This window comes from Jaculus jaculus, chromosome 1 (assembly GCF_020740685.1).
Source record: "Jaculus jaculus isolate mJacJac1 chromosome 1, mJacJac1.mat.Y.cur, whole genome shotgun sequence".
In the NCBI taxonomy this organism is placed as follows: Eukaryota; Metazoa; Chordata; class Mammalia; order Rodentia; family Dipodidae; genus Jaculus; species Jaculus jaculus.
In genome coordinates this window covers 259,684,428-259,708,295 of record NC_059102.1, presented here as the reverse complement: position 1 = coordinate 259,708,295, position 23,868 = coordinate 259,684,428, and the positions used below count along the sequence as shown (strand labels likewise).

Here is a 23,868-nt window from a genome sequence, read left to right as displayed (position 1 = left end):
CATTTTCTGAAGCACCTTTTACCCTAGCCTATAGGAAATAAGCCTTTTAGTGCCTTCAGGTTATTTTGGAGACCAAATAAATTGGAATATGTTTAACCTCTAAATTTGTCAGTTCTGTCTTCAGATTAAATGATGAAAAAAAAAAAAAAAAAGCTAACCAGCATGCATCTCGGCTAAGTGAGGTCCTGACTAATTCATGTCGGAGATGCTCAGGGTACCTCGCGGGTTTGTCTTGAGGTATGAGTGGGTGAAGAATCATTCAGAGCAGTGTTGTATGTGGTCAGTACTCAATAAACTTTAGTCCTTCTACACTTTATAGACTTTCTACTCCTTAAAAAGTAAGCTAGTGAGTTTAGGGTTGGAGAGATGGCTCAGTGGTTAAGGCACTTTGCTTCAAAGCCTAACACCCAGGCTCAATTCCCTAGTACCTACATAAAGCCAGAGGCATGGGGCACATATCTCTGGAGTTCATTTGCAAAGGCTAGAGGCCCTGGTATACACTTTCTCTCTGTTTCAAATAAATAAATAAATATTTTTTTAAAAAAAAAAAAAAAGAAAGCTGGGCATGGTGGTGCACACCTTTAACCCCAGCACTCAGGAGGTAGAAGTAGGAGGATCACCACGAGTTTGAGGCCACCCTGAGACTACATAAAGAATTCCAGGCCAGCCTGTACTAGAGTGAGACCCCACCTCAAAAAACAAGCAAACAAATAAAAAGAAAAAAGATAAGTGGGATTAATAAAAAAAATTGAAGGAAAGATGGCGATTTTTAGAACCAACTTTATATATAAAATCACAACTCAGTCTGCTTTGATATCATTATTAACAAAATGTTAAGAAGACATAAAACCAGACTTCAAAACACAAATAAACAACAATGAACAAGAAAATACTTTGTATAATGTACAATGGTGTAAATAAACTACTTCTTTGTTTCTATCTTAGAGTCTGGACCCAGACTGCAATCTAAAATTTGTTATTCACAGAGAAAGCCCTAGGGTATGAATGGAACAACTTAAAGATGCAGAATGACTTTATCTAGCTGTTACAAACAGCATCCATAATGGCTTTAGAAGAATGTAAATAAATGACATGGTAAACAGTACATATTGAAAAACTTTTCTGACAAACTCATTTGTCTAACATCATGCTGGGGAATCAAAGGATTCCTCTATAGATTTTAAAGTTTGAATGCAATCTGAAAGCTGATTATAGTGTTGCTTTACACTAAAGCAGTCATCATCAATATAGCATAGGATAACCAGTACCCATGGAAACCTAGCAGCCTGTTCTTTTCTTTTTTGTTTTTTTTTAACTCCCTGTTAATACTCAGTTGAGCCACATATTTATGTCGTTGATATGAGTGGTTATTAATGTTTGTATTCAGGCCTGTAAACTCAGTGGTAGCTGGCATCACATTGCAGGAAAACTCACCCAGACTTGGAGATATCTGGGTGGCATGTGAAAGACTTTTCGACTTGAAGTTAATATGTACCTGTACTGGGCAGAGGTGTAAGAAGAGGCAGAAGCAAAGAACAGCTTTATTGGCTTAAATTAAACTGAGTTAGTTAATATGAGATTGTAAACAAATACATCAACAAATTCTCCATTTTTTCCAATTAAAAGTTACTGGCAAATCTCCTCTGGCAATGTTAAAATTGACCCACTAACATATTTTTAACAAAAATGTATAAAAATACATATTCATCATAATTTTATTCATCGAATACACTCTTCTGCTGAAATATCTAACATATCTTCATCTGTACTCTCTTCTGTCTCTGGCAAGTTTCCCCAAAGTAGGAAGTTTACACCTGAAAATAAGAGGTCATAAAATTCGTTATTTAGGGGGCTGGATAGATGGCTTAGCGGTTAAGCGCTTGCCTGTGAAGCTTAAGGACCCCAGTTCAAGGTTCGACTCCCCAGGACCCATGTTAGCCAGATGCACAAGGGGGCATACACATCTGGAGTTCGTTTGCAGTGTCTGGAAGCTCTGCCATGCCCATTCTCTCTCCCTCTCTCTATCTTTCTGTCTGTCACTCTCAAATAAATAAATAAAAATGACAAAAACGTTTAAAAAAATTCTTTATTTAAAGCTTTTTTTTTTTTTTTTTTTTTTTTTTTTTTTTTTAGTGGCAGGGTTTTACTCTAGCCTAGGCTGACCTGAAACTCACTATGTATCCCAAGCTGGCCTCAAACTCATAGTGATCTTCCTAACTCAGCCTCCCAAACTGCTGGGATTATTGGGTGAGTTACCATGCCCTGCTCACTTCTTTATTTTCTTTTCTGTATTTTACTGTCTGACTCTTTAAAAAACAAATTGAGGGCTGGAAAGATGGCTCACTGGTTAAGGTGCTTGCCTACAAAAACTAAGGACCCAGGTTCTATTCCCTAGTACCCGTTTATAGCCAGATGAACAAGGTGGCCCATGTGTCTGGAGTTCGTTTGAAATAGATGGAGCCCCAGGCATACCCATTCTCTCTCTCATATATAAATAAATTTAAAAAAATAAAAAAAGATACATTGAAAGTACAGCCTATCATTCATCCTGTCCTCTGTGCCCAACTTGCACAGGCACTCAAGGGGACAGGTACATGGTTGAAGCAGTGACAATAATCAACGGTCTCTCTTATTAGAAAAAGATAACCTAATCAGGGAAGAAGTTATCATTTATTTGATGCTGTGGAGTATACAGATGTTTAGCATATAATTTTCTGTAAAGTTCTGTGTTTGAATTGTTTAGCATAAAAAACATTTCTCACTCCCCCAAGAATAAATGGTGATCTGCTTTGGCAACATGGCACTAAGGAGCAACAGACTACAAGCAGTTGCTAGGCTAGAATCTAAGTGAAAGCAGAACCCATACAAGGTCAGTAGAGAGCTGGATGCTTCTGGATTTGGGGAACATTTTCCCAAATTCTAGGAAAATTGAGCTTAGATCTCCTAAGCCTTTTGGGGAAAGTGCTGGGAAATGAGATTTATATGTGAAGACCAAACTCAAACTCAGACTTTTTTAGTGTTAGCATGCCAGAACTTCATAAAACTTATATATGTGTTCCTTTGATGTCACTTAATCAGGTGATTCAAGGACAGTTTCAAAGCGATTAGAAACCTCCTTTTTACAAAGCATCTAGAAAAATCTTTCTTTATATCACAATATTAGTTACAAAGGAGAAGTTTGATATTCTTGGAGTCAATACTCAAGGGCCATGAATGTTTAGCACAATTGGTTCAAAGGAAAAAAAAATAAACTCAGAGATTGGATCTGACAGAAGCGCCACCTTCCTTTCTCTGTTGAGAAGCTAGAAAGGAAATCCTGTGATACATCTGTTTCTCATGGATTAGACTCAATGCAAATGAAAGAATGTTGGGCTTTTATCTTAGAAAAATTGACCAATATTCAAAAGTAAATCAGAACTGAAAAATCTCCACCCTTTGTTTAGAATCCTGCAAAGCAGGAACAACAGTATCAAAGCAGAAACTTCCTTTAATGTATCCCATGAGCAATACAATTATAAAAGTAAAGACCTAAATTAAAAGCCTATGTCTTATTTAAGGGTGTTCAGAGAAATCTTTGTTTAAAAATGGCCATCTTCAAAAAAAAAAAAATGGCCATCTTCAGCCTGTTTTAGGACTTGTGATAACAAACAATGAATAAAATGATGGGTCTGTTCAAATATTATATTTTACTTAAACTGAGTAGTTTAGTACTCTTTCTTGTTGAGTTACTTGTCATGAGCTAACCAGGATGAAAAAAATGACAGAATATACTTTGAACTATTTTTTGTGTTAAATATTTTATTTTCATTTAGTTAGGAGGGGAAGGAGGGAGAGAGAGAGAGAGAATATGGGTGTGCCATAACATCTAGCCACTGCAAATGAACTCCAGGTACATGGGCCACCTTGTGCATCTGGCTTACCTGGGTTCTGGGGGATCAAGCCTGGATCCTTAGGCTTCACAGACAAGAGCTTTACCTACTAAGCCATATCTCCAGCCCTGTGTATTTTTTTTTTTTTTTTTTTTTTTTTGAGGTAGGGTCTCTCTCTAACCAAGGTTGGCCTGGAATTCACTATGTAGTCTCAGGCTGCTGGGATTAAAGGTGTGTGCCACCATACCTGGCCCTAGATTTTCAAAGTTGATAGGCTTAGTATTGGGTTCAGACATTGGTACTAAATCTTTCTAAAGATGTTTGCCTGGATGTTTACTGCATATATCTAAGTTACTTGAAATGATAATTTAACATGTGGCATATATATGTACATACAGAAATATAATTTAATGGTTAAAATATCCAGGCTAAAAACTACAAATTTGATTCTTAGTTAAGCCTTTGGGCTTATACTATATATGATACAGTATTTAATATTGACAAGATCATCTCTGAGAGAAATGGGAATTAAGATATAATTTAAGACAGATATAATTTACTGAAGCATCTTTGGCAACCTGGCTTATAAAGCAGTATTTAATACTGAACAAATTTTTCCTTTTTTTTTTTTTTTTTGAGGTAGTGTTTCACTCTAGCCCAGGATGACCTAGAATTTACTCTGTAGTACCAGGCTGGCCTTGAACTCACAGCAATTTTCCTACCTCTTGAGTGCTGGGATTAAAGATATATGCCACCACATCCAGCCCTGAACAAATAAACATTTCTTTATTCATACATGAAACATGAAAATGTAAACATATAGATTATTTGATGTTCATTCTTTTTGTGATTTTTTTTGAAATTTCAAGCAATTCTTTGGATTAACTAGAATATAAAATATGAATGATTTCTCGGATTTAGTTTAAAATTTTTTTTCTTATTTTTTTGAGGTAGGGTTTCACTCTAGTCCAGGCTGATCTGGAATTCACTACGTAGTCCCAGGGTGGCCTCGAACTCATAGCAATCCTCCTACCTCTGCCTCCAAAGTGCTGGGATTAAAGGCATGTGCCATGGTTTTAAAATTTTTTAAAAATTATTAAAAGATGAAGCCAGGCGTGGTGGCACATGCCTTTAATCCCAGCACTCGGGAGGCATAGGTAGGAGGAGGATCGCCATGAGTTCGAGGCCACCCTGAGACTACGTAGTGAATTCCAGGTCAGCCTGGACCAGAGTGAGACTGTTAAGCTTAGTTGGAGGCCAGAAAACTCCAAATAACATGAAAGAAAAATGCTTAAAAGACTATAGAATTTGCCAGGTATGGTGGTGCATGCCTTTAATCCCAGCACTTGGGAGGCAGAGGTAGGAGGATCACTGTGAGTTAGAGGCCCCCTTGAGACTATGTAGTGAATTCGAGGTCAGCCTGGGCCAGAGTGAGACCTATTTTGAAAAACAAAAAACAAACAACAACAACAAAAAATCAGTTTATATAAAAAAAACCAAGCATAATTGAATGGTTTAAAAACCCTGATATTAAGCTTATAATTCATGATCCAGAAAGGCAGATAATACTTTAGAAACATAGGCAAATATTAGGCTGGGAACTTAGCTAAATTGATAAAGTGCTTGCCTAGCATGTATGTGGCCCTGGGTTCATCCCTGGCACTGCTGCATGAAAATCACCACAGGGGGCACTGCACATGCCTGTCATTCCAGCACCTTGGAGGTGGGTAAGAAATACAAGGTCAACTTGGTTACCATAGTGAGTTTGGGAATAACCTGGGCTTCATGAAACCCTGTCTCAATATATATTGTCATTTACAAGTTATACTGTTGAAATCCTCAATGTCAACTTGATGTGTCATATAAACAGATATTATACATTGGAAATAAATGTCCTGTAACAAAACTGAATGGCTCTAGACAATATAAACAATAGTAGATATATTCCTTTAAGAATGGATAGTGTATTTTCAACTAAAGTAATCAGCATAACATGTTAGTGTTAGATGTTTCCACTGACTAAAATTCTGTTATGACTTACTGATATAGAAGTCTATTTTTATCTTTAAAAAAATCACCAAGGTTATAAATACCTTTGCATGGGGAAGGCAGACTCTCTGACCACTTGGGAACTTCCAGCTATGAGTGAGTTTTCTACTTGGTTGGGCCTGGACTGGCCAGGCCCAGCAGGGAGCCCCGCCCTCACTCTCCATATGGCTCCTACAACCCCTTCAGCTCCCTACAAGGCAGGAAGTCCTTGAATTTTCTTTTCTGTCTTTTCTTTCAGTGTTCCCCCCCACCCCTGCAGGCCTTCCACGTGGGATCTCTAGCCATGTGGGTGCCTTTCTTTAGCTCTCTACTTCTCTCAATAAATATAATAAATATAATAATTTAATAATTATAAAAAATCACTAGATGGACTAGAGGGATGGCATGGTTCAGACACTTGCCTGCAAGGCCAAAGGACCCAGTTTCGAGTCCCCAGGACTCATGTAAGCCAGATGCACAGGGGGTGCATGTATCTGGAGTTCATTTGCAGTGGCTGGAGGCCCTGGTGTGCCCATTCTCTCTCTCTCTCTCTGTCTATTTCTTATCTCTCTCTCTCGAATAAATAAATAAAAATATTTTTAAAAAATCACTAGAGTCTACCCAGTTGTCCTCCTCTACACTGCCCTTGCCTCTTTTTTCCTTTCCTTATATATACACACACACTCTTGATTATTGTATCTAAACAGCTTCACAAATTTTTCTGTAGTCAGAATATGTATCAAGATAGTATTTTACGGCATTAAAAATATTAATTTTAAAAGACAAAGAAGAGCTGGAGAGATGGTTTAGTGGTTAAGGAGCTTGCCTGTGAAACCTAAGGACCCAGGTTCAACTTCCCAGGACCCACGTAAGCCAGACACACAAGGTGATACATGGGCACAAGGTCACACATGCACACAAGGTGGCACATGTGTCTGGAGTTTGATTGCAGTGGCTAGAGACCCCAGTGTGCCAATTCATATTCTCTTTCTCTCATAAAAAAAAAAAAAAAAAAAAAAAAAGACAAACAAGCCAGGTGTGGTGGTATATATTTGTAATCCCAGTATTTAGGAGACTGGGAGTATGAGGTTAGCCTGGGCCATAGAGTGCAACCAAATATAAAAGAACAGCAAAGACCAAGAAATTCAAGTAAGTTTGAAGCCTTTCAATACAATACTAAATGGTGATGAATTCTGGCAAACAGTAGTTTTCCTAAGTGATTATCTGGGGAAAAGGGACTGATTTTCATTTTTGCTGTCTGGATCTAGCTGTGAAGTCTCAGAGGAAAGCTAAAATCATCTATTGAGAGGTTCCACTCAGGTGTTGATAGAGAAATGTTATAGGGGAATGTCTAAGCCAGTTGTTTCTTACCAGTGGAGTCTAGTCTGTTAATACCATAAACTGCCTGGCTGTGAAACATCCAGAAGTGTCCATTGTTGCAGGAAAGAAGACAGGGACCACATGGGACAATCACATGATAGCCTACAATGTTTCCACTGAAAAACAGAAAGTATCAGTTAATACATATAATATATACCAGGTCACACCTGGCCCACAGAAGCATTTTCTGGGCGAATGTAAATAGAATGGTCATGCAAATTAGATCTGCTTTTCTGTAAATGAAACAATACTAGCATATTCTTACATTTCTTTGCACATATTATCATACACATTCTCTTTTTGGAAGGTAGCTTCTAGATGTGGTTTGCTATGTGAAGTACTCAACCTGAAATGTTATAGAGAGAAAATATATTCAATAAACTCAGATCTGTGAGTAAAGGATTTGCTAAGCCCCAGGACTGTGGCAAGGTGAGTTTTTATATTTCTAGTTCCATGCCAGCACTTAAAAATGGTTTCCACAGATGGAGAACTAGGAAGAAAGCACGAGTCCTTGTAAACTAAACTCAAGCTGGCTGCTCTCATTTTAGTCACAGTGTTTTTGAAGGAATTCAGAAATAAAGCAAATCCCTAGTCCTTACAGAATGCTGAAAAAGTTTTTACTGTCTTCAGCTGATTATCTTACCAAGTACCTCACTCTCACATTTGTTTTTGTTTGTTGTTTACTAGCTAGTTTTATGCTAAATAGAATTAACACACAGGGAATGGTTTTGTTAGTTTTTATTTATTTATTTATTTTTGAGGTAGGGTTTCGCTCTAGCCCAGGGTGACCTGGAATTTTCTATGTAGTCTCAGAATGGCCTCGAATTTGCAGTGAATCCTCCTACCTATGCCTCCCGAGTGCTGGGATTAAAGGTGTGCACCACTACACCTGACCATGATTTCTTTATACATTGAGTTGTAAATATTCTTATTATTAGTTTGGCTTCCTGTGAGATATAGGAGTCAGTTACTTTTGTAAGACTCTATAAAGAATGCTAGGCTTTTCAATCATAACCCACATAGCAAGCAAATAAATGAAAACGAGTTTTTCTTGGACCAGAATTGACAGTTATTTGTAAGGCTACCTTGCTTCTATGGCTTTAATTACCACCTAGCTTATTTCACTTTAACATTAATTTATGTAGCTAAAATTTATTGGGCATCTACTATATTCTGGGCATTTTTCTAGGTGCTAAGAATGTACCAGTCCTTGATTTATTGGTGTAGGTATTCCAGTGGGTACATATCCCATCATTATCACTTTGCTCCCTTTCAAGTGGCTTTCCATTAGCCCTAAAGCAAAATTAAAAACCCATCTATCAAGATCTAGATCAGTGCTGTCTAAACAACGGTCAGCAGCTGCACGTGGCTACTGAGCACTTCAATAATGACTGGCCTGAACCTAGATGTGTTGTAGATGTAAAGCATACACTCAAATTCAAAGACTAAGAGCAAAACTTAGAAAGTATAATAATTCATTAATAATTTATACTGATTCCATGTTGAGATAGTACTTTGCAAATATTAGGCTATAAATATGTTGTTAAAATTAACCTGGCTTTATAAACTTTCTAAGATGTTACTAGAAATGTTTTTTTAGTTGTTTTGAGGTAAGGTCTCACTGTAGCCCAGGCTGATCTGGATTTGTGAAGGGGAAAGTGGAAGAGGGGAGGGAATTATCATGGTTTATTGTCCATAATTATAGAAGTTGTCAATAAAATAAAAAAATAAAGGAATTAATAAGGAAACGGAGTTTCAGAGGCTTAGGGATTTAAGCAGTTTACTCAGGATGATTTAGAGAGCAAGGGTAGGGACAGAGCTCAGACCTGAATTGTGTGTGTGCTTGTGAATGTGTGCAGTCGCATGTGTGTGTGGAGGCCAGAGGACAACTGCAAATATAGTTCCTCAAGAATGCTCTCTTTTACTGGCCTGGAACTTGTCAAGAAGGCTAGAGTAGCTGGCCAAGGAGCCCCAGGAATCCTGAGCGCTGGGATTACAAATGCCACCATGGCCTGGCGTTTTGATGTGGGTTCTGGGGATTGAACTCAGGCACCCATACTTGCAAGGCAAGTCCTTTAATGACTAAGCTAATCCCCAGCCCTCAGATCTGATTTTGATGAGTTTAAATCTCAGTGTTTCCTCCTAGACTACACTGTCTTATTCTGGGGGGTAAGTATACTTGCAAATACTTTGAGGAATTATAAAATTGTATACAATGTGAAAAAAATTATAAGATCCAATTAAAAACCAGCTCTATGTAACAACTGGTCTTATATCATATGGGTCCTAGCAATACTTGCTGTCAGCCAATGAGCCTTTCTGTGGGCTTTGGTGTCAACAGCCACCTTCCAAACCCAGGCTATCTAGAACAGTGCCACAAATTACCATTTTAAACATGCAATGTCCTTCAGTTTACATTTACAGATTTCAGTGAAATAACATCTTCCAATGAAGTCCACTGCACTGAAACAGAAAAGTTTATAGTTAGTCAAACATACTTAAAAATATTCATTCTGATAAAATATAAAATTTGCCATCTCTCATTTATGTATTTTGGTGGTACTGGGATGGAACTCAGGGCTTTGCCTATGCAACCATGCCAGCATTCTACCAGAGTCAGATCACCTACATCCCACTTGACTTTTTAAGTGTTTAGTCCCGAAGTGTTAAGTATGGCCACACTGTTGTGAGATGAATCTGCACATTTCACATTGCAGGACTGAAAAGCTATATCCAACAGCTTCCTGTTCTACCCTGCCTCCTGCTATCACCACTCTACTTTCTGTTTCTATTAATTTAATTACGTTAGATACCTCATAGAAGTGGAATTCATACAGTATGCATCTTTTTATGACTAGTTTATTTCATTTAGCATAATGTCCTTAAGGTTCATCAACACTGTAGCATGTGGCAGGATACCTTTCCATTAAGGCTACTTTGTAAGCATCCATTCATCATTTGAGTTGATAGACATTTAGATTGCTTCTACCTCTTGGTTGTTGTAAACAATGTTTTGAACATAAGTATGCCACTTTGGGATAGATAGATAGATAAATTCCAAGTGGCATCCTGAAGAGATATTTGCACATTCATGTTCATAACATTGTTTAAAATATCGAGGGGGGAGGGGGGATAGAGGGGGAAGGGGAAGAAGAGAGAGAGAAAGAGAGAGATTAGGTGCACCAGGGCCTGTTGCTGCTGTTAATGAACTCCAGACACGTGTGCCACTTTGTGCATCTGACTTTACATGGGTACTAGGGAAAAGGACCCAGGCTACTTTGAAAGTAAGCACCTTTTAACTGCTGAGCAATCTCCTAGCCCCTATACTTAATCTTTAAGAGAACCACTGAATTTTTTTTTTTTTTTTTTTTTTTGTTTTTTCGAGGTAGAGTCTCACTCTGGTCCAGGCTGACCTGGAATTAACTATGTAGTCTCAGGGTGGCCTTGAATTCATGGCAATCCTCCTACCTCTGCCTCCCGAGTACTGGGATTAAAGGCGTGCGCCACCACGCCCGGCTCTGAATTGTTTTTAATGGTAGCTTCACTAGTTTACATTCCCACAGTGTGCAATGTCTCCATGTTTTCATCACCAAAAGTACTTTTAATTGTGATTTGGCACAGATTTAGTGAATTCAGAGCTGGACAAAACTCTAAAGTAGAACCATAGTACATTTTTGATATTTGAGCTTCCTATGAACATCTGGCATACCTTCTAGTTAAAAAATCTAATGTGGCTGGATGTGGTGGCACACTTGTGAGGTAGAGGTAGGAGGATTGCTGAATTAAGGCCAGCTTGGGACTACAAAGTGAGTTCCAGGTTAGCCTGGGCTAGAGTGAGACCTTACCTCAAAAAAAAAAAACAAAACAAAACAAAACAATAAAAAAGAGTGTGCTTACTGATTCACATATATCTTAACATGTGAACCATTACTATTCTAACTCCAACAAAGATGAATAAATGATACAAAAAACATGATTTTATCCTAGGCTAACATATAGCAATTCACCTGAGACTAATGGCAACAGCAACTATAAAGATTAGTAGATTGATACTTATTTTTTAAATATTTTATTTATTTATTTGAGAGTGGGGGAGAGAGAGAAAGTGAGAGAGAAACAGATTGAGAGAATGGGTGCAACAAGGCCTCCAGCCACTGCAAATGAACTCCAGAAGCATGCACCACCTTGTGCATCTGACTTAGGTGGGCACTGGGGAATCAAAGCTGGGTCCCTAGGCTTCACAAGCAAGCGCCTTAGCTTTTAAGCCATCTCTCCAGCCCTGAATTGATATTTTATATATGTGTTACTAAAAAGAAAAAAACAGACAACAAATCATAGAACTTTTATATCACACAAGCACACATACACAAACTTAATATTACCCATTTTATCTCTGTGATAATCAAGAGTTGAAGAGGTTTACTTGAGTCTATTTGAAACTTTCAACATTTCTATTACTACTATGAACTTGAAAAAATGAGTTATGGCTATGAGCCTGCTTCCTTCTAAGTATGTGTTCAAAGACTTGGGGAATAGCTGTCCATTTAGATTTTGGATAATCCTTTACATTTTACTTATAAAGTTTCAGTAAGGAACACAATCTGGCAAATCAGGTAGGATACAAATATACTGACTGTAGAAAGAAAAAGTACTTTTTATAGCTAAAGGTGTATTTGAGTCAAATGACAAAATGGTCATTTTATCAAACAGGAAGAAAAGTTTAGAGATGCTACACTCAAACGTGGAGCGTAAGTAAAGTAGTATTTAAAAAATTATTTATGTATTAGAGAGAAAATTTTATGGAGATACTATGCTCAAACATGGAGAGTAACTGAAAACAATATTTTTTGTATTTCCTTATGAAAGAGAGAGAGGCGCAGATGGAGAGGATGGGCACACCAGGGCCTCTAGCCACTGCAAATGAATTTCAACATCTGGCTTAATGATACTGGGGAATCAAATCTGGGTCCTTAGGCTTTGCCAACAAGTGTCTTAACCACTAAGCCATCTCTCCAGCCCATTTTTTTTTTTTTAAAAAGGTTTCAATTGTGCAAACTTATGTAACATCCTTTATGAAGGATAAAACTGTAAGGCTGTTAATTTTCATGCCATAACATACACTTATTTCCCCCTATTCTTGTGTGGAGAGTTTTCTATCGTTTTTATTTATTTATTTTTTTGTATGACTGCTTTCCAACAGTACAGAAAATCTTGTCTGAACTCACTAACCTCAAATCTACTTGATTGAATGAGAAAGGGTAGTTGGGCAGGGCCATTGAGCCTAGGATCCGACTTAAGGAATGCGTGGTCATGTGATTATAATTGACCTAGAAGCATTACATCAGTACTGACCACTTTGGCTAAACCACAGACTCTGTCCAGACAGCCTGACCACTTAGATATACTCTAAGGTCAGACGGCAGGGAGTGGCTGGAACACCAAATGATAGTCTCCTTCTAGACTCCCAGAGATCCAAGCCATCCCAGGCCCAGTAAGGTAAAGGCTACCCGCTTGACTTACTTGGTAGGAGGGATGTCTGTAGAGAAAAGGTCTATGTCAGTATCAGCCAGCAACACAGCATTCATTCCCCTAGAGCTGAGCACTTGTTTACAGAATTTGCAACACAGGATGGACACGCATCGGTCCTTGAAAGTACAACTGCTGGTAGACATAGTGTCCCACGAAGGATGAGGTACGGGATTTTAAACCAGGATACAATTGCAGCACCTTCCCCTCCCCCCCGACTTTGATTCTCAATCAAAGCGAGGCCTCGGGTTTTCTAAGCTCTAAAATTGGGAAGCAAGAGGTTTTCCTGGCGGAAGGGTAACACTATTTATTGAGTGGGTACAATAACTTTTGCTTCCTTTTAACTTGGGAAGAGCGGAGTTGGTGGCGGGGAGAGGCCCGTGCAGTGGAAGGGAAACTTCACGACAGCTTTCCCTTTCAGCTGTCTCAAAGGATGCTTTCCGCTCCCGCTCGCGCCCGGGGAATTCAGGGCCTCGGCGCGGGCTCCGAGGACTGCATTTAAAGCCTCGCCTCCCCGGCACGCGTCCCGGCACCCGCCCCTCCAGCAGAGCTGTCCAGCTCCTCCCCCCGGCTCCGCGCTTCCTGCCGCAGGATCCGACGCCCCGCGGCCCTCCGCACCGGGACGATCCCGCCCCTCCCCGCGTCCTCCTCCAGACTCGGCTCGGCCTCCGGCTCTCTCGCAGCGGCCCGAGGGCTCCCGGCGTGCGCGCGCCGGGCCTCCCGCGTCTCGTGTCGCCAGGGGTCCCTCCAAGGGTCTCTCCGCCCGCAGTGGGGAGAGTGCAACGGGACAGAGGAACAGTCCACGCCGGGTCTGTCACCGAACACGTCGTTTCTTTCTTTTCTTTTTTTTTTTTTGCTCCCTTCTTCCGCTTTCTCTGCCTTTCCAACCCGCTGTCAGTTTGAATTGCCAGCGCCCAGCGGCGATTGGGAGAACTCGAGCTTGCCCACGTCCCGCATTGGAAGGCCCGCGGGCCTTTCCCTGACGAGAGCTCAGAGGACGCTCCCCCAGTAACGGTGCTGAGGTCAGATCGGCTTTCTGATTGGCTGCGCTTGGTCCTGCCTCAAAGCTCATTGGCTGGCAAACCCTCCTTCCGCCCTGTGAAAGTGGTAAAGGCACACCCTTCGCGTTTCTTATTGGGAGATATTCTACATTCCCCCGCCGGCTTCTACTCTCTATTGGCTCGCATTCTCCGCAATACCCTTGCGCTCTACCCCTGTCCAATTGGTCATGGCTTCACTTAAGAGTTTGTGTTTGGTGGTCGGTTCCATTTTATCCCGCCCACCAAGTCTGCTTTAGGCTTCGACCGGCCGGGGCGGGGCCTGGCGTGTGGCCACGCCTCCGCAGTGAGTGCCGGTCACACCTCCAAGTTTCCTCGGCTCCCGCCCCTTATTCCTGGCTTCTCGGGATCAGTTATTCCTATTGGCCAGCGGCCCCATCGGTCGATAGAAAGCGGGCGGTGATTGGCAGGGGGGGGCGGGCTCTGCTTCCCGGCGGGGTCTTGTGGAGTTGGCAGAGGCTCCTCAGGGAACTGGGGGGCCGAACTGCGTAGAAGAGGGTGGCAGGGAAGAGAGGGGAGGAGAGCTCTGAGTGGGAAGAGGAGCCCGGGGACTGGGACCCGTCGCGGCAGAGCCAGGTAAAGGCTCCTTGTCTGTCCCCTTTCTTCTCCACCGCCAGGCTGATCCCGTGCTGGGGCGGGTGGAAGAGGGAGCTGGTGGCATCGCCTTAGTGGTGCCGCCCCCCGCCCCCTACCCTCTCCAAATCCCCCGGTGCAGCCCATAATACTCTTCCGAACTGCGTGTCTCTCCGCCCATCACCGAGGGTGGTGGTCTTGGGGGGGGGGCTCGGTCCTGGCTCCCATGCCGCGCGCCGCCCGCCCGCTCCGGCCCCTCCCCAAGCTGCTCAGCTCACGGTCAGCCGGGGTCCACCTCGGAGGGGTCTTAACGGCCCACTGGCCTCCGTCCTCAGTCTCCCAGCCCTGGCGGGCAGCCCAGGTCACAGCCGAGATGAGTGTTTTCTGCACAGCTTCCGGGGCTCCTTCCCTAACCAGCAGCCCTCCAGCCTGCCTCGCGGGGCTTTCCACCCATTCCCGTTTCCAGGCCCGCAGCCCAAAGTTGCCAACACCCTTGCACTTCAAGTCGCAGCCCCGCGCGCTTCACCCCGTCGTCTCACCCTCCAAAAACCATCCTCATCTCCGTGCCTTCTCCCGTCTTCCGAGCTCGGGCGGCTCAGGCTGTCCCCCGGGTTTTCGTCCTGTCTCAGGACAACACCCCCCCTCCCACCTCACGTCCGCCTGAACCGCGTCGCCTTAGCTTGCTTTTCCTCGATGGCCGTGGCGAGAGCCTCCTCTCGTGCCCGGGGGGTGGAGAGAACGGCCGGGTGGCCTAGGAGGCAGGGCCCGGGGCTGCTTGCTCCCTGGCGAGGCTCGGAGCTCTTGACCCGGCCATCTCTTCCCGCGCCTCCTGGTGCGACCCTCACCCATACGCCCCCAGCCGACTGGGGTTGGGTACAGTATATAGGATCCCTGAGATTAGCGAACAACAACAACAAAAAATTGGAGGTGCCATTTAGTCACTCGTGTCCCTGTCTCGGGAGCTGCCTTCCGCCTCCCATCCCCCGGTTTTCCCGGTTCCGACCCTCGCCTCTAACCCGTTTCCTGCTTCTGCAGACTACATTGTTTTCCTGGATGTCCCGTGCCGAGCGGGCTCTTTCCTGCAGTCCCCCCCGCCGCTCCCCGCCTCCAAACATTTTGCTGCCTGGAGAAGCTGGTCACCCAAAACAAAACAACTGGGAGGAGGTGCGGGAGGGGGAGAAAAGTTGTGCCCGGGTGGCTTGTCCTCCAGCTTTGATCCCTTTGATGTCAGGGAGGTGCCCGGGTCTTGGGTCGGGGGACGCGTCGCGGACAGGGCGGGAAGGCCCCCACGGGCCGGCTGGGCTCTGGAAGCCGCCTTGGTGCCGCAGACCCCATCCTCTGCTCGGCTTTCCCGCCGCAGTAACCGCCGGGAGCCCGCGCTGGAGGCTGCTCCGAAGTGTTTTGTTTCTGCCTTAAAACAAAACCCAGAGGAAGCTTCCTTCCTCCCCACCTCGCCGCGCCGCGCCGCGCCGGACCCTATCGGCCTGGCAGGCGGCGTTTGGCCGAGATGAATGGGCTGCGGCCAGGCTAGGAGCTACGTCCCCGACCCCACCCCCGTGGCGATTAGGATCTGCTCTCGGGCTGATCGCCCCCTCCCCCTTTCCCTGCATTTACAGGCAAGTGAACCGGAGCAAACGACTTCCGATCCAGTCTGCGCTGCTGCGGCTCGGGTTTGGGATTTGATTTGTAGCATCCTCGACTCCTTAAGACCCCCCCAAAAAAATCGAAAAGAAAAAAAAAACCCGCGAAGCACGCCCAGCTCTGCTTTGGCACCCTGATACACACCCACTGCCTCCCGGGGACACAGCTGGGCGCGTCCACACCCCCGCACCCCCACACCATGTTGTGCGGAAGGACTTCCACTCCCTGCCTGTGTCGTTGATGTCAGACCCCAGGCCAGCCTCCGGGCGCTGCAGTTCTCCAGGCTAATGCTGAGGCTGCGGCTCGGGCTCTAGCACAGGAATCAGCCGCCGCCCCCGGCCTCAGCGCCCACCGTCTGCATGTGTCCGCCGTAGCCTCCTGCCCAGCCGGCAGCCCGCGCTCCCCCCTGGAGCGCTGGAGAACACCGCGGGGGTCCTTTTCTGCCTGTGGGAGAAGCGGTCTTGGAGATATTGATTTTGGTGGCTGGATTCCCCCCTCCCCAACCCGTGGATATATATATCTATATATCTATTCACAACCCGAATTTGGAAGAAAGAAGGAAAACATGACGTCTCCAGCCAAATTCAAGAAGGATAAGGAGATCATCGCAGAGTATGACACTCAGGTCAAAGGTAAGGATTTTGAAAAATAGCATAATGCATGTGCTCTCATGGACTGGTGAGGCACGCATGAATTGCCACCCTAGTTTACAGGCTGTTCCTTTCTTTGGGTGGAGCAGGTGGGGACAGGCTGACCCCAGAGATGGTTTCATAGGTGGATTTGAGTTTCTGAAGAACTGGGCTTGCTGGGGGCCACAGACACTGGAACTTTGAGTGTATGTAGAGCTGACCTTTATTTTGGCATCCCTTTTCCCCCAAGGCTGGACGGAACCAGGGGGAGGGGCAAAAGGTGGCTTGGAGAGAAAAGGCTGCAGTTCTGCCTGTGGGTGTCAAGGTCTGGTTTCCTTGAAGGACAGCTGAAATCTGACAGGTGTTAGGCCATTATTTCAGAGGTTGATGAGAAGTGCAGAGGAAAAGCAACCTTAAGTAGGTGTATGGTTTGGAGAGCCTTGAGAGCAGTGGGGTGGGGTTTTTCTGATGTAGTGTATTCGTGAGACTTGCCATGGGACTGGACACGCAGGATGTTCCTAGCCGTGTTGGATGCACCACACGCCTGGCTCCTGGTCACCTTGCATCGCCAACAGGAAGAAAAAGGGCACCCATATCAGCCTCCGCCCTCACCCAACACCCCCCCTCCCAATAGAGTTGGGCTGCTGAGGTTTCAGGGTGGTGCTGATATTAGAAAATGGGAAGACATAATTATTTAACCCTTCTGTGTTGTCACATGCCCCAAAATGCATGCTTTTAAAGGCTATTTTGCTTGCTGCAAAAATATGAGGGTTAAAGCAAAATGTTGACTTGGAGAATGGAAGTGACCTATCTCCTCATCTAGTCTTGGCTGATCCACCTGAGGGCATACCCAAATAGCCTTTCCTTACCCAGCATTTCCCTTAGGAGGTGTTCCTGCCTGTGAAAGAGCCCTAGAATGGTTGTGTGTGCCTGGCACTGCCCCTTCCTGACCAGTCACTAGGAAGAGCCATGTGGTTCCAGCCCATTGAGACTTTAGCTGGGAAGTGGGAGAGGTGGGTGGCCTTGAATATTACACCACATGGTTGGAGCTCTGGGTTTTCCTTTGTTTCAGAGTACAGAAAGAGGGGCCCCTCCTTCTTTCCCGGCACCAATGTAAGGAGACCTTTTCCTATCATAGAGAACTTGGGAAGGGCCATATCTCCCCTTTAATGATGCCTGGAGTGGGGGTTGAAGTGAGTGCGAAATGAGCAGTCCTCTTCTCTCTTGGAGGGTTTGAAGTCCCCATTGTGTCTGCTGGGTCTTTTTTATTTTATCATTTGGTCAGTGCTGGAAGTGTCCTAAGGGACCTTCTCTCCACTTGGCTGCAAATATTGGTAGGTTTATTATAGAGATGGAGGAGTTGACTGATTGATAGCTGCAGTTGGACTGGGATTGAGAGAGGTGTAGTTGTGAGTTGTAATTGAGGTCTTGGCCTCTTGTCAGTGTTCATAATCTGGGTCTGTTTTTGTAAACAATAGGTCACTGGCCTTCATGTCTTGTCCAGATAACTGCATTCTGCTCTTGGAATCCCCCCTGCAGTTTTAGTCAGATAAATCATTAAAAAAAAAATCTTAGTCTTAACTGTAGCCATAGGGAGTGTTAATAACTTTGACTTTCCCAGAAGCACAACATTTGACCAAAATGCAAAGTGATTTTTACAGTATTTTTTTTTTTTTGGAAGGCTCAGGACTGATAGATATTAGAATTTGCCATTTTTTTTAAACTGGTAAGATATTTCTCATGAGTGTCTAAGAATTAAACCTTTACTATATTGCAAATACTGCTTATTGAGATGATGTAATGCAGTCAGCTATTTGGGATTTCTCTTCAACCTTGCCATGAGTTGGAGACTGTTTTGCTTTGCTTTGATATTTTTCCACTTACACCACTCAGGATCATAGACTTTTATAGATAACTGACCATTCCAAGAGAAGATGCCTCCTGAATGCTTATGGAGCTATTTGAATAGTTTAGCCCCTCATTTTACATCTAAGGAGACTACTGAGCACTGAAGAGGTTTGTCCAAGGTCACACAGCTAGGTGGTAGCAGATCTGAAGCTAAAAGCAGTATTTTGGACTTCTCTTTTTTAATTCTGTATCCTTTACTGTGAATCACCATCTGATGGGTGAGTTAAAAAAATGTTTACGCAGCCCAAATCTGTCAATGTACAGTAGTCGTGATTTGATGATAGTTTGCATTTTGGGTACTCATTGTATTATAACTTATCCCAAATGCTTTCTGTGATGTAATTCTCACATCAATCCAGGAAGCACTGTTGTCACTACCCTTTCATCAGATGAGGAAACTGAGGCTTAGAGAGGATAAGACCTGCCTAGGTCACAGCCAAAATGTGGTATCTTAACTTTATTGCTTTTTGTCAGCCATCTATTGTCTAGTTAAGTGTTCTGGGGCCTGGCGATACAGCACAGCAGTAAAGACAAATTCCTGACCTTGGAGCTTACATTCTAGAACTGGTACTCCCTGTGGAAGAGTATAGAACTTACAGACAAAGGGCCTGAGTTTAGGGTTGGCTCTGTGGCCCTCTTCTCTTCCTCCTCCTTCTTTTTAAAAAAATATTTTATTTGGGCTGGAGAGATGGCTTAGCAGTTAAGCGCTTGCCTGTGAAGCCTAAGGACCCCGGTGTGAGGCTCAGTTCCCCAGGACCCACGTTAGCCAGATGCACAAGGGGGCGCACGCGTCTGGCGTTCATTTGCAGTGGTTAGAAGCCCTGGCATGCCCATTCTCTCTCTCTCTCTCTCTCTCTCTCTCTCTCTCTCTCTGTCACTCTCAAATAAATAAGAATGAACAAAAAAATTTAAAAAAATTATTTATTTATTTATTTGACTGGGAGAAAGAGGGAGAGAGAGAGAGAATGAGTACACCAGGGACTCCAGCCACTGCAAAGGAACTCCAGACGCATGTACCCCCTTGTGCATCTGGCTTACGTGTGTCCTGGGGAGTCAAACTGGGATCCTTCGGCTTTGCAGGCAAACGCCTTAACCATTAAGCCATCTCTCCAGCCCTGTGGCCCACTTCTTGAAAACTGCCTATTGGAATTAAGAATTTTAGCTGTTTAAGAATTATTTGTTTTTGTTCATTTTTGAAACAGTCTCACTCTCTCAGGCTGTCCTTGAGTTCATGGCAGTCCTCTTGCCTCAGCCTCCCAAGTGACAGGATTTACAGGCATGTGCCCCCCACATTTAAGAGTTTTAGCTTTTTATGTATTCTATGAGACTCGTGGTGCTGCCATCCTTACATCTCTTACAGATACCTAGATAAAAGCAAGTGGCTATATAATAAAGCAGTTTGGTGTGGGGGTTAAAAGTGCCGGTGTGTTGGATCCCAGAAGCCAGGTTTAAATCTCTGCTCTGCTGCTTGTTACGTGTTCATTACTTGTTATAGGTACTTGGTACATTACTTGTTTATGCCTTAATTTCTTAATTAGGATAATAGGTAAAATAATATGCATTTTTGATTCATATGAGGAGTCAGTGAACTGTCATGTAGGAATACTGTCTGGCACTTGTGGGTTCTCAGTGACTTATCCCTCTTCAAAGAGACCTGGACTTACTAATAAGGTTGCATTGCATAGTCATTCCAAAGCACCAGCTACTAAATGATAGGAAAGCAAATGTAGGAGTAAAAATGAGTTCTCGTTTAAGTTCATTCAGTGATAATAAGAAATGTTTTGTGCCTGTCATTGAAGCCATTTGGCCATAGTTGCTCATGTGTCTAGTCACAGCACTTGGGAAGAGGCTAAGACAGGAGGATTGCCTAGAGTTTGAGGCCAGCATAAATGAGGTCCTGTTTGAAAAACAAAAATCAACCAAACTAAACCAAACCAAAACAAACCAACAAAAAAAACCTCCTCAAACTTCTTTGGATATTAGTTTCCTTTTTATAGAATGATCACATAAACTGTCCAAGTAATGGCTGTTCTGTGTGTCTGTCTGTCCTTTCTAGTCAGAATGCTTTGAATCAAGTAGTCTCCCGCTGCACTTTTTGGAACTCTCTTGTGACTGTGCCCCGGAGAAACTCTGAGGCTTCAGCACCAACCTTACCCCTATGTGACTTTCTTGGGGTGGGAGAGTGCCCCCCTCAGTCAGTTGGCTGTGTGGCTAGCTTTTTAAAAACCATCATTGTTTCTGGTTTGTGGGTGTTGGGATTCTTTCGAAAAGTTCATGCCTTCCAATGTCTAACTCACAAGTACTAATATTCTTAGTCTTCTGACATATTTTTTTTTCCAAGTTATAGAGTGCTTTCTGGAAATTCTTGGCAGCCTTGGTCAGATTCATGGTTAGAAACTGATGTTTGGCCTCTAGTCTGTTAGGATCTTTGCTGGTACTTGAGTAACAAAATATGAGTTGTGGGCATGGAGTAGAGATAATCTGGGTGGGATTTGGGTGAATTCACTTCACTGCCTGTGGTCGCTATGTCCTTCTTAACTCAGGGACCCTTTCCCATGCTCTCTCTCTCTCTGCCTTGAGGTTTTAAAGTCTCTCAAAAAGCTCAACATTGAGAGACATTGAATGTAAGTATTCTAGCAGACATTGTATGAAACAGAATGACACTATGTACCAAGCAGTTAAAATTTCTTTCTTTATAACATTACAAATTAGAGCTTTTGCCTCTATCTCTGAACTGTGGTGCACCATAGAGTTGAGAATTACATTTTTGGGTATGTTCATGTGTGAACATGAGTACAAATGTGCACATGTGTGGATGTCTGAGGTGTTGTTCCTCTTTCCATCTTCTTTGAGACAGATTCTCTTTGCCAGATCTTTTGCTTCCCATGCTGTGTAGGAGGGCTGGGTTTGTAGACACTGCTGTGTTCAGCTTTACTTGGCTTTCTGGGGATCTAAACTCAGGTCCTCATGCTTGTACAGCAAGCACTTTGATCCATGAAGTCCAGGCCCAGAAGTAAATTTTTAAAACTTTATCAATTTACTTAAATTTTTATCTTTTTAATTTTAATTAAATTAACTAGTATTATTTTTTTTTTCCAAGGTAGGGTCTCATGCTAGCCCAGGCTGACCTGGAATTCTCTATGTAGTCTCAGGGTGGCCTCGAACTCACTGTGATCCTCCTACCTCTGCCTCCCAAATGTTGAGATTAAAGATGTATGCCACCACGCCCAGCAATTTTATCTTTTTGAAGTGAAATAGCTTCGTACTGTGGTGTTCAGCCTGGCCTTGAGCTCACAGTGATGCTCCTCTCTTAGCGTTCTAAGTGCTGGTATTATAGGTTGAACCACTATGTCCAGAGAGCAGTCATATTGTAATTTCCATAGGGAACATTTTGATAGAAAAAGCACAGGCATTTGTGTAGAACACTTTAACCTCTTTAGTAGCCTTTGGGAGCTAAAGATGAAATTTCAGCTCATCATATTGTGTGTGAACTTGTGCTTGGGAGTAGTGAGTGCTGGTATTTAAACGAGCTTCTTCTCTGGGGAGGCTGGAACAGTTCTCCACTCATGCCAACAAAGGTCTTTTCCCCTAGTGACTTTCCTCCCAGCTGCAACTCCCCCCCCCCAACTTCCCAAGGGAGCTTTAAATATAATCAGTTTATGAAGAGGTACAATAAAACATCTCTTTAGGATCCTCAAACAGAGGCTGTCATCTTCCTGGGAGATGACTGAGTGCTCCTCTGCTCTAACTCAGGGAACACAGTGGCTCTGAAGTAAGGTGAACTTCTAGAAGAAAACATAACTCTTGGAAAAATTCAAGTGCTGCGTGTCTCAGATTTGCAAGCCCCCGGAGGAAGGTGGCTATGCTGTGTGCCATGCACGCAGCAGTGATTGGAAACTGTGTCATGAGGACACTTTCGCTTGTCAGACATTCTTTTTGGGAATGGAAGAAGCCCTTTGGGAGGTGATAGCCGTGCTGGTCATGCACCACTGAGGCTAAAAGCACAGACCAGTCCTTGTGGAGTTCATGGTGTGATCTGGGTCTGATGATACACTTGCAACATCAACTAGCTCTCAAAGCCTGACTTTTTTTTGACTGTTTTTTTTTTTTTTTCTTTTGAGGTAGGGTGTCAGTGTAGCCCAAGTTGACCTGAAACTCACTCTGTAGCTCCAAGGCAAGTACCACCACTGGCTTTAGAGGCTGATTTTTAAACTCCCACTGTCCACACCAGAAAACTGAGCTGAACAGTGTTTGTAGAGTTCTCTCTCCTGTTTGTTTTTTTTTTTTTTTTTTTTTTTTGAGGCAGGGTCTCACTATAGTGCCCAGACTCATCTGGAACTCTATAGCCCCAGGTGGCAGTAAACTCACAGCAATCTTGCTGCCTCACCTTCCTGAGAGCTGGCATTAAAGGCATGCGCCATTACACCTGGCGTGAGTTCTTTTTCTCTAAGAACCATGCCTATGTCACACCCTAAATTTCTGATGGCTACTTTAGGAAAATACTATATTGTATTGAAAGGAAAAGCCATTGATGTGATTTCTAGTAATAAAATTCAAGCAAATAGCTGGGTGTGGTGGCACATGCCTTTAATCCCAGCACTCAGGAGGCAGAGGTAGGAGGACCACTGTGAGTTCAAGGCCGCCCTGAGACTACTGAATTCCAGGTCAGACTGGGCTCTAGAGTGAAACCCTACCTCTACCTCAAAAAGCAAAAAAAAAAAAAAAAAAAAAAAAAAAAAAAAAAAAATCAAGTAATGTTTTCATGCACTGTTAGCTTCAGAATGACCTTGGATAGAATCTGAGACAGTTACCTTAGAAGAAATTTGATTTAAAAAAATGAGAGCTCTTAAAAATGTTTTTGAAAATTATAGAATAGCAACCTTTTTTAAAGATTTATTTTTATTTTTATTTATTTATTTGAGACAGAAAGAGAAAGAGAGTGAGAATGGGCAATTCAGGGCCTCTAGACACTCAAACTCCAGATGCACGTGGGACCAGGAGAATTGAACCTGGGTCCTTGGGCTTCACAGGCATGCGTCTTAACTGCTAAGCCATCTCTCCAGCCCTAGAATAGCAACTTTTATGACAATATGTAGCAACTCATTTCTTGCTTTACTTGTGGTTAAATACACATAAGATTTGCTCCTAGTCATTCTTAAATACACAGTTTGGTGCCATTAATTATATTGACCTTGTTGTACAACCATTATCAGTCAGGATCTATCCACAGAACTCTTTTCATCCTGTAGAATGGAA

General features: G+C 43.2%; 2 protein-coding genes across 7 annotated transcripts in view; one reads left to right on the top strand and one right to left on the bottom strand.

The window, feature by feature from the left end:
* Nucleotides 1–1,511: 1,511 nt before the first annotated feature.
* Nucleotides 1,512–13,314, bottom strand: Fam72a (family with sequence similarity 72 member A). 2 transcript variants are annotated; one of them, XM_004663529.2, is made up of 4 exons: nt 12,798–13,314; nt 9,663–9,740; nt 7,269–7,393; nt 1,512–1,814 (listed from the first exon to the last, which is right to left on the bottom strand). In XM_004663529.2, exons 1-4 carry the CDS (start codon nt 12,947–12,949, stop codon nt 1,720–1,722), a joined length of 450 nt encoding a protein of 149 aa, XP_004663586.1. In that variant the 5' UTR covers nt 12,950–13,314; the 3' UTR covers nt 1,512–1,719. The 2 variants fall into 2 exon arrangements, with proteins under 2 accessions (XP_004663586.1, XP_045016610.1); XM_045160675.1 differs by lacking the exon at nt 7,269–7,393 and having other exon boundaries at nt 1,760–1,814.
* A 990-nt stretch (nt 13,315–14,304) lies between these two features.
* Nucleotides 14,305–23,868, top strand: part of Srgap2 (SLIT-ROBO Rho GTPase activating protein 2) — a 284,297-nt gene continuing 274,733 nt past the window's right edge. For all 5 annotated transcript variants that reach the window (XM_004663526.2, XM_004663525.2, XM_004663527.2 and 2 more), the window contains exons 1-2: nt 14,305–14,437; nt 16,051–16,707. In XM_004663526.2, coding sequence (XP_004663583.2) covers nt 16,641–16,707 — 67 coding nt within the window. In that variant the 5' untranslated portion in view covers nt 14,305–14,437; nt 16,051–16,640. The remainder of the gene's footprint in view (nt 14,438–16,050; nt 16,708–23,868) is intronic.

Bases quoted from the DNA above. Each gene is read 5' to 3' on its own strand.
- Fam72a (XM_004663529.2), bottom strand. From the start codon at position 12,949: ATGTCTACCAGCAGTTGTACTTTCAAGGACCGATGCGTGTCCATCCTG. The intron at 9,741-12,797 runs GTAAGTCAAGCG...TTTCTGTTTCAG, and splicing joins ACAGACATCCCTCCTACCAA to TGCAGTGGACTTCATTGGAA. The intron at 1,815-7,268 runs GTAAGAAACAAC...TCTTATTTTCAG, and splicing joins TAACAGACTAGACTCCACTG to GTGTAAACTTCCTACTTTGG.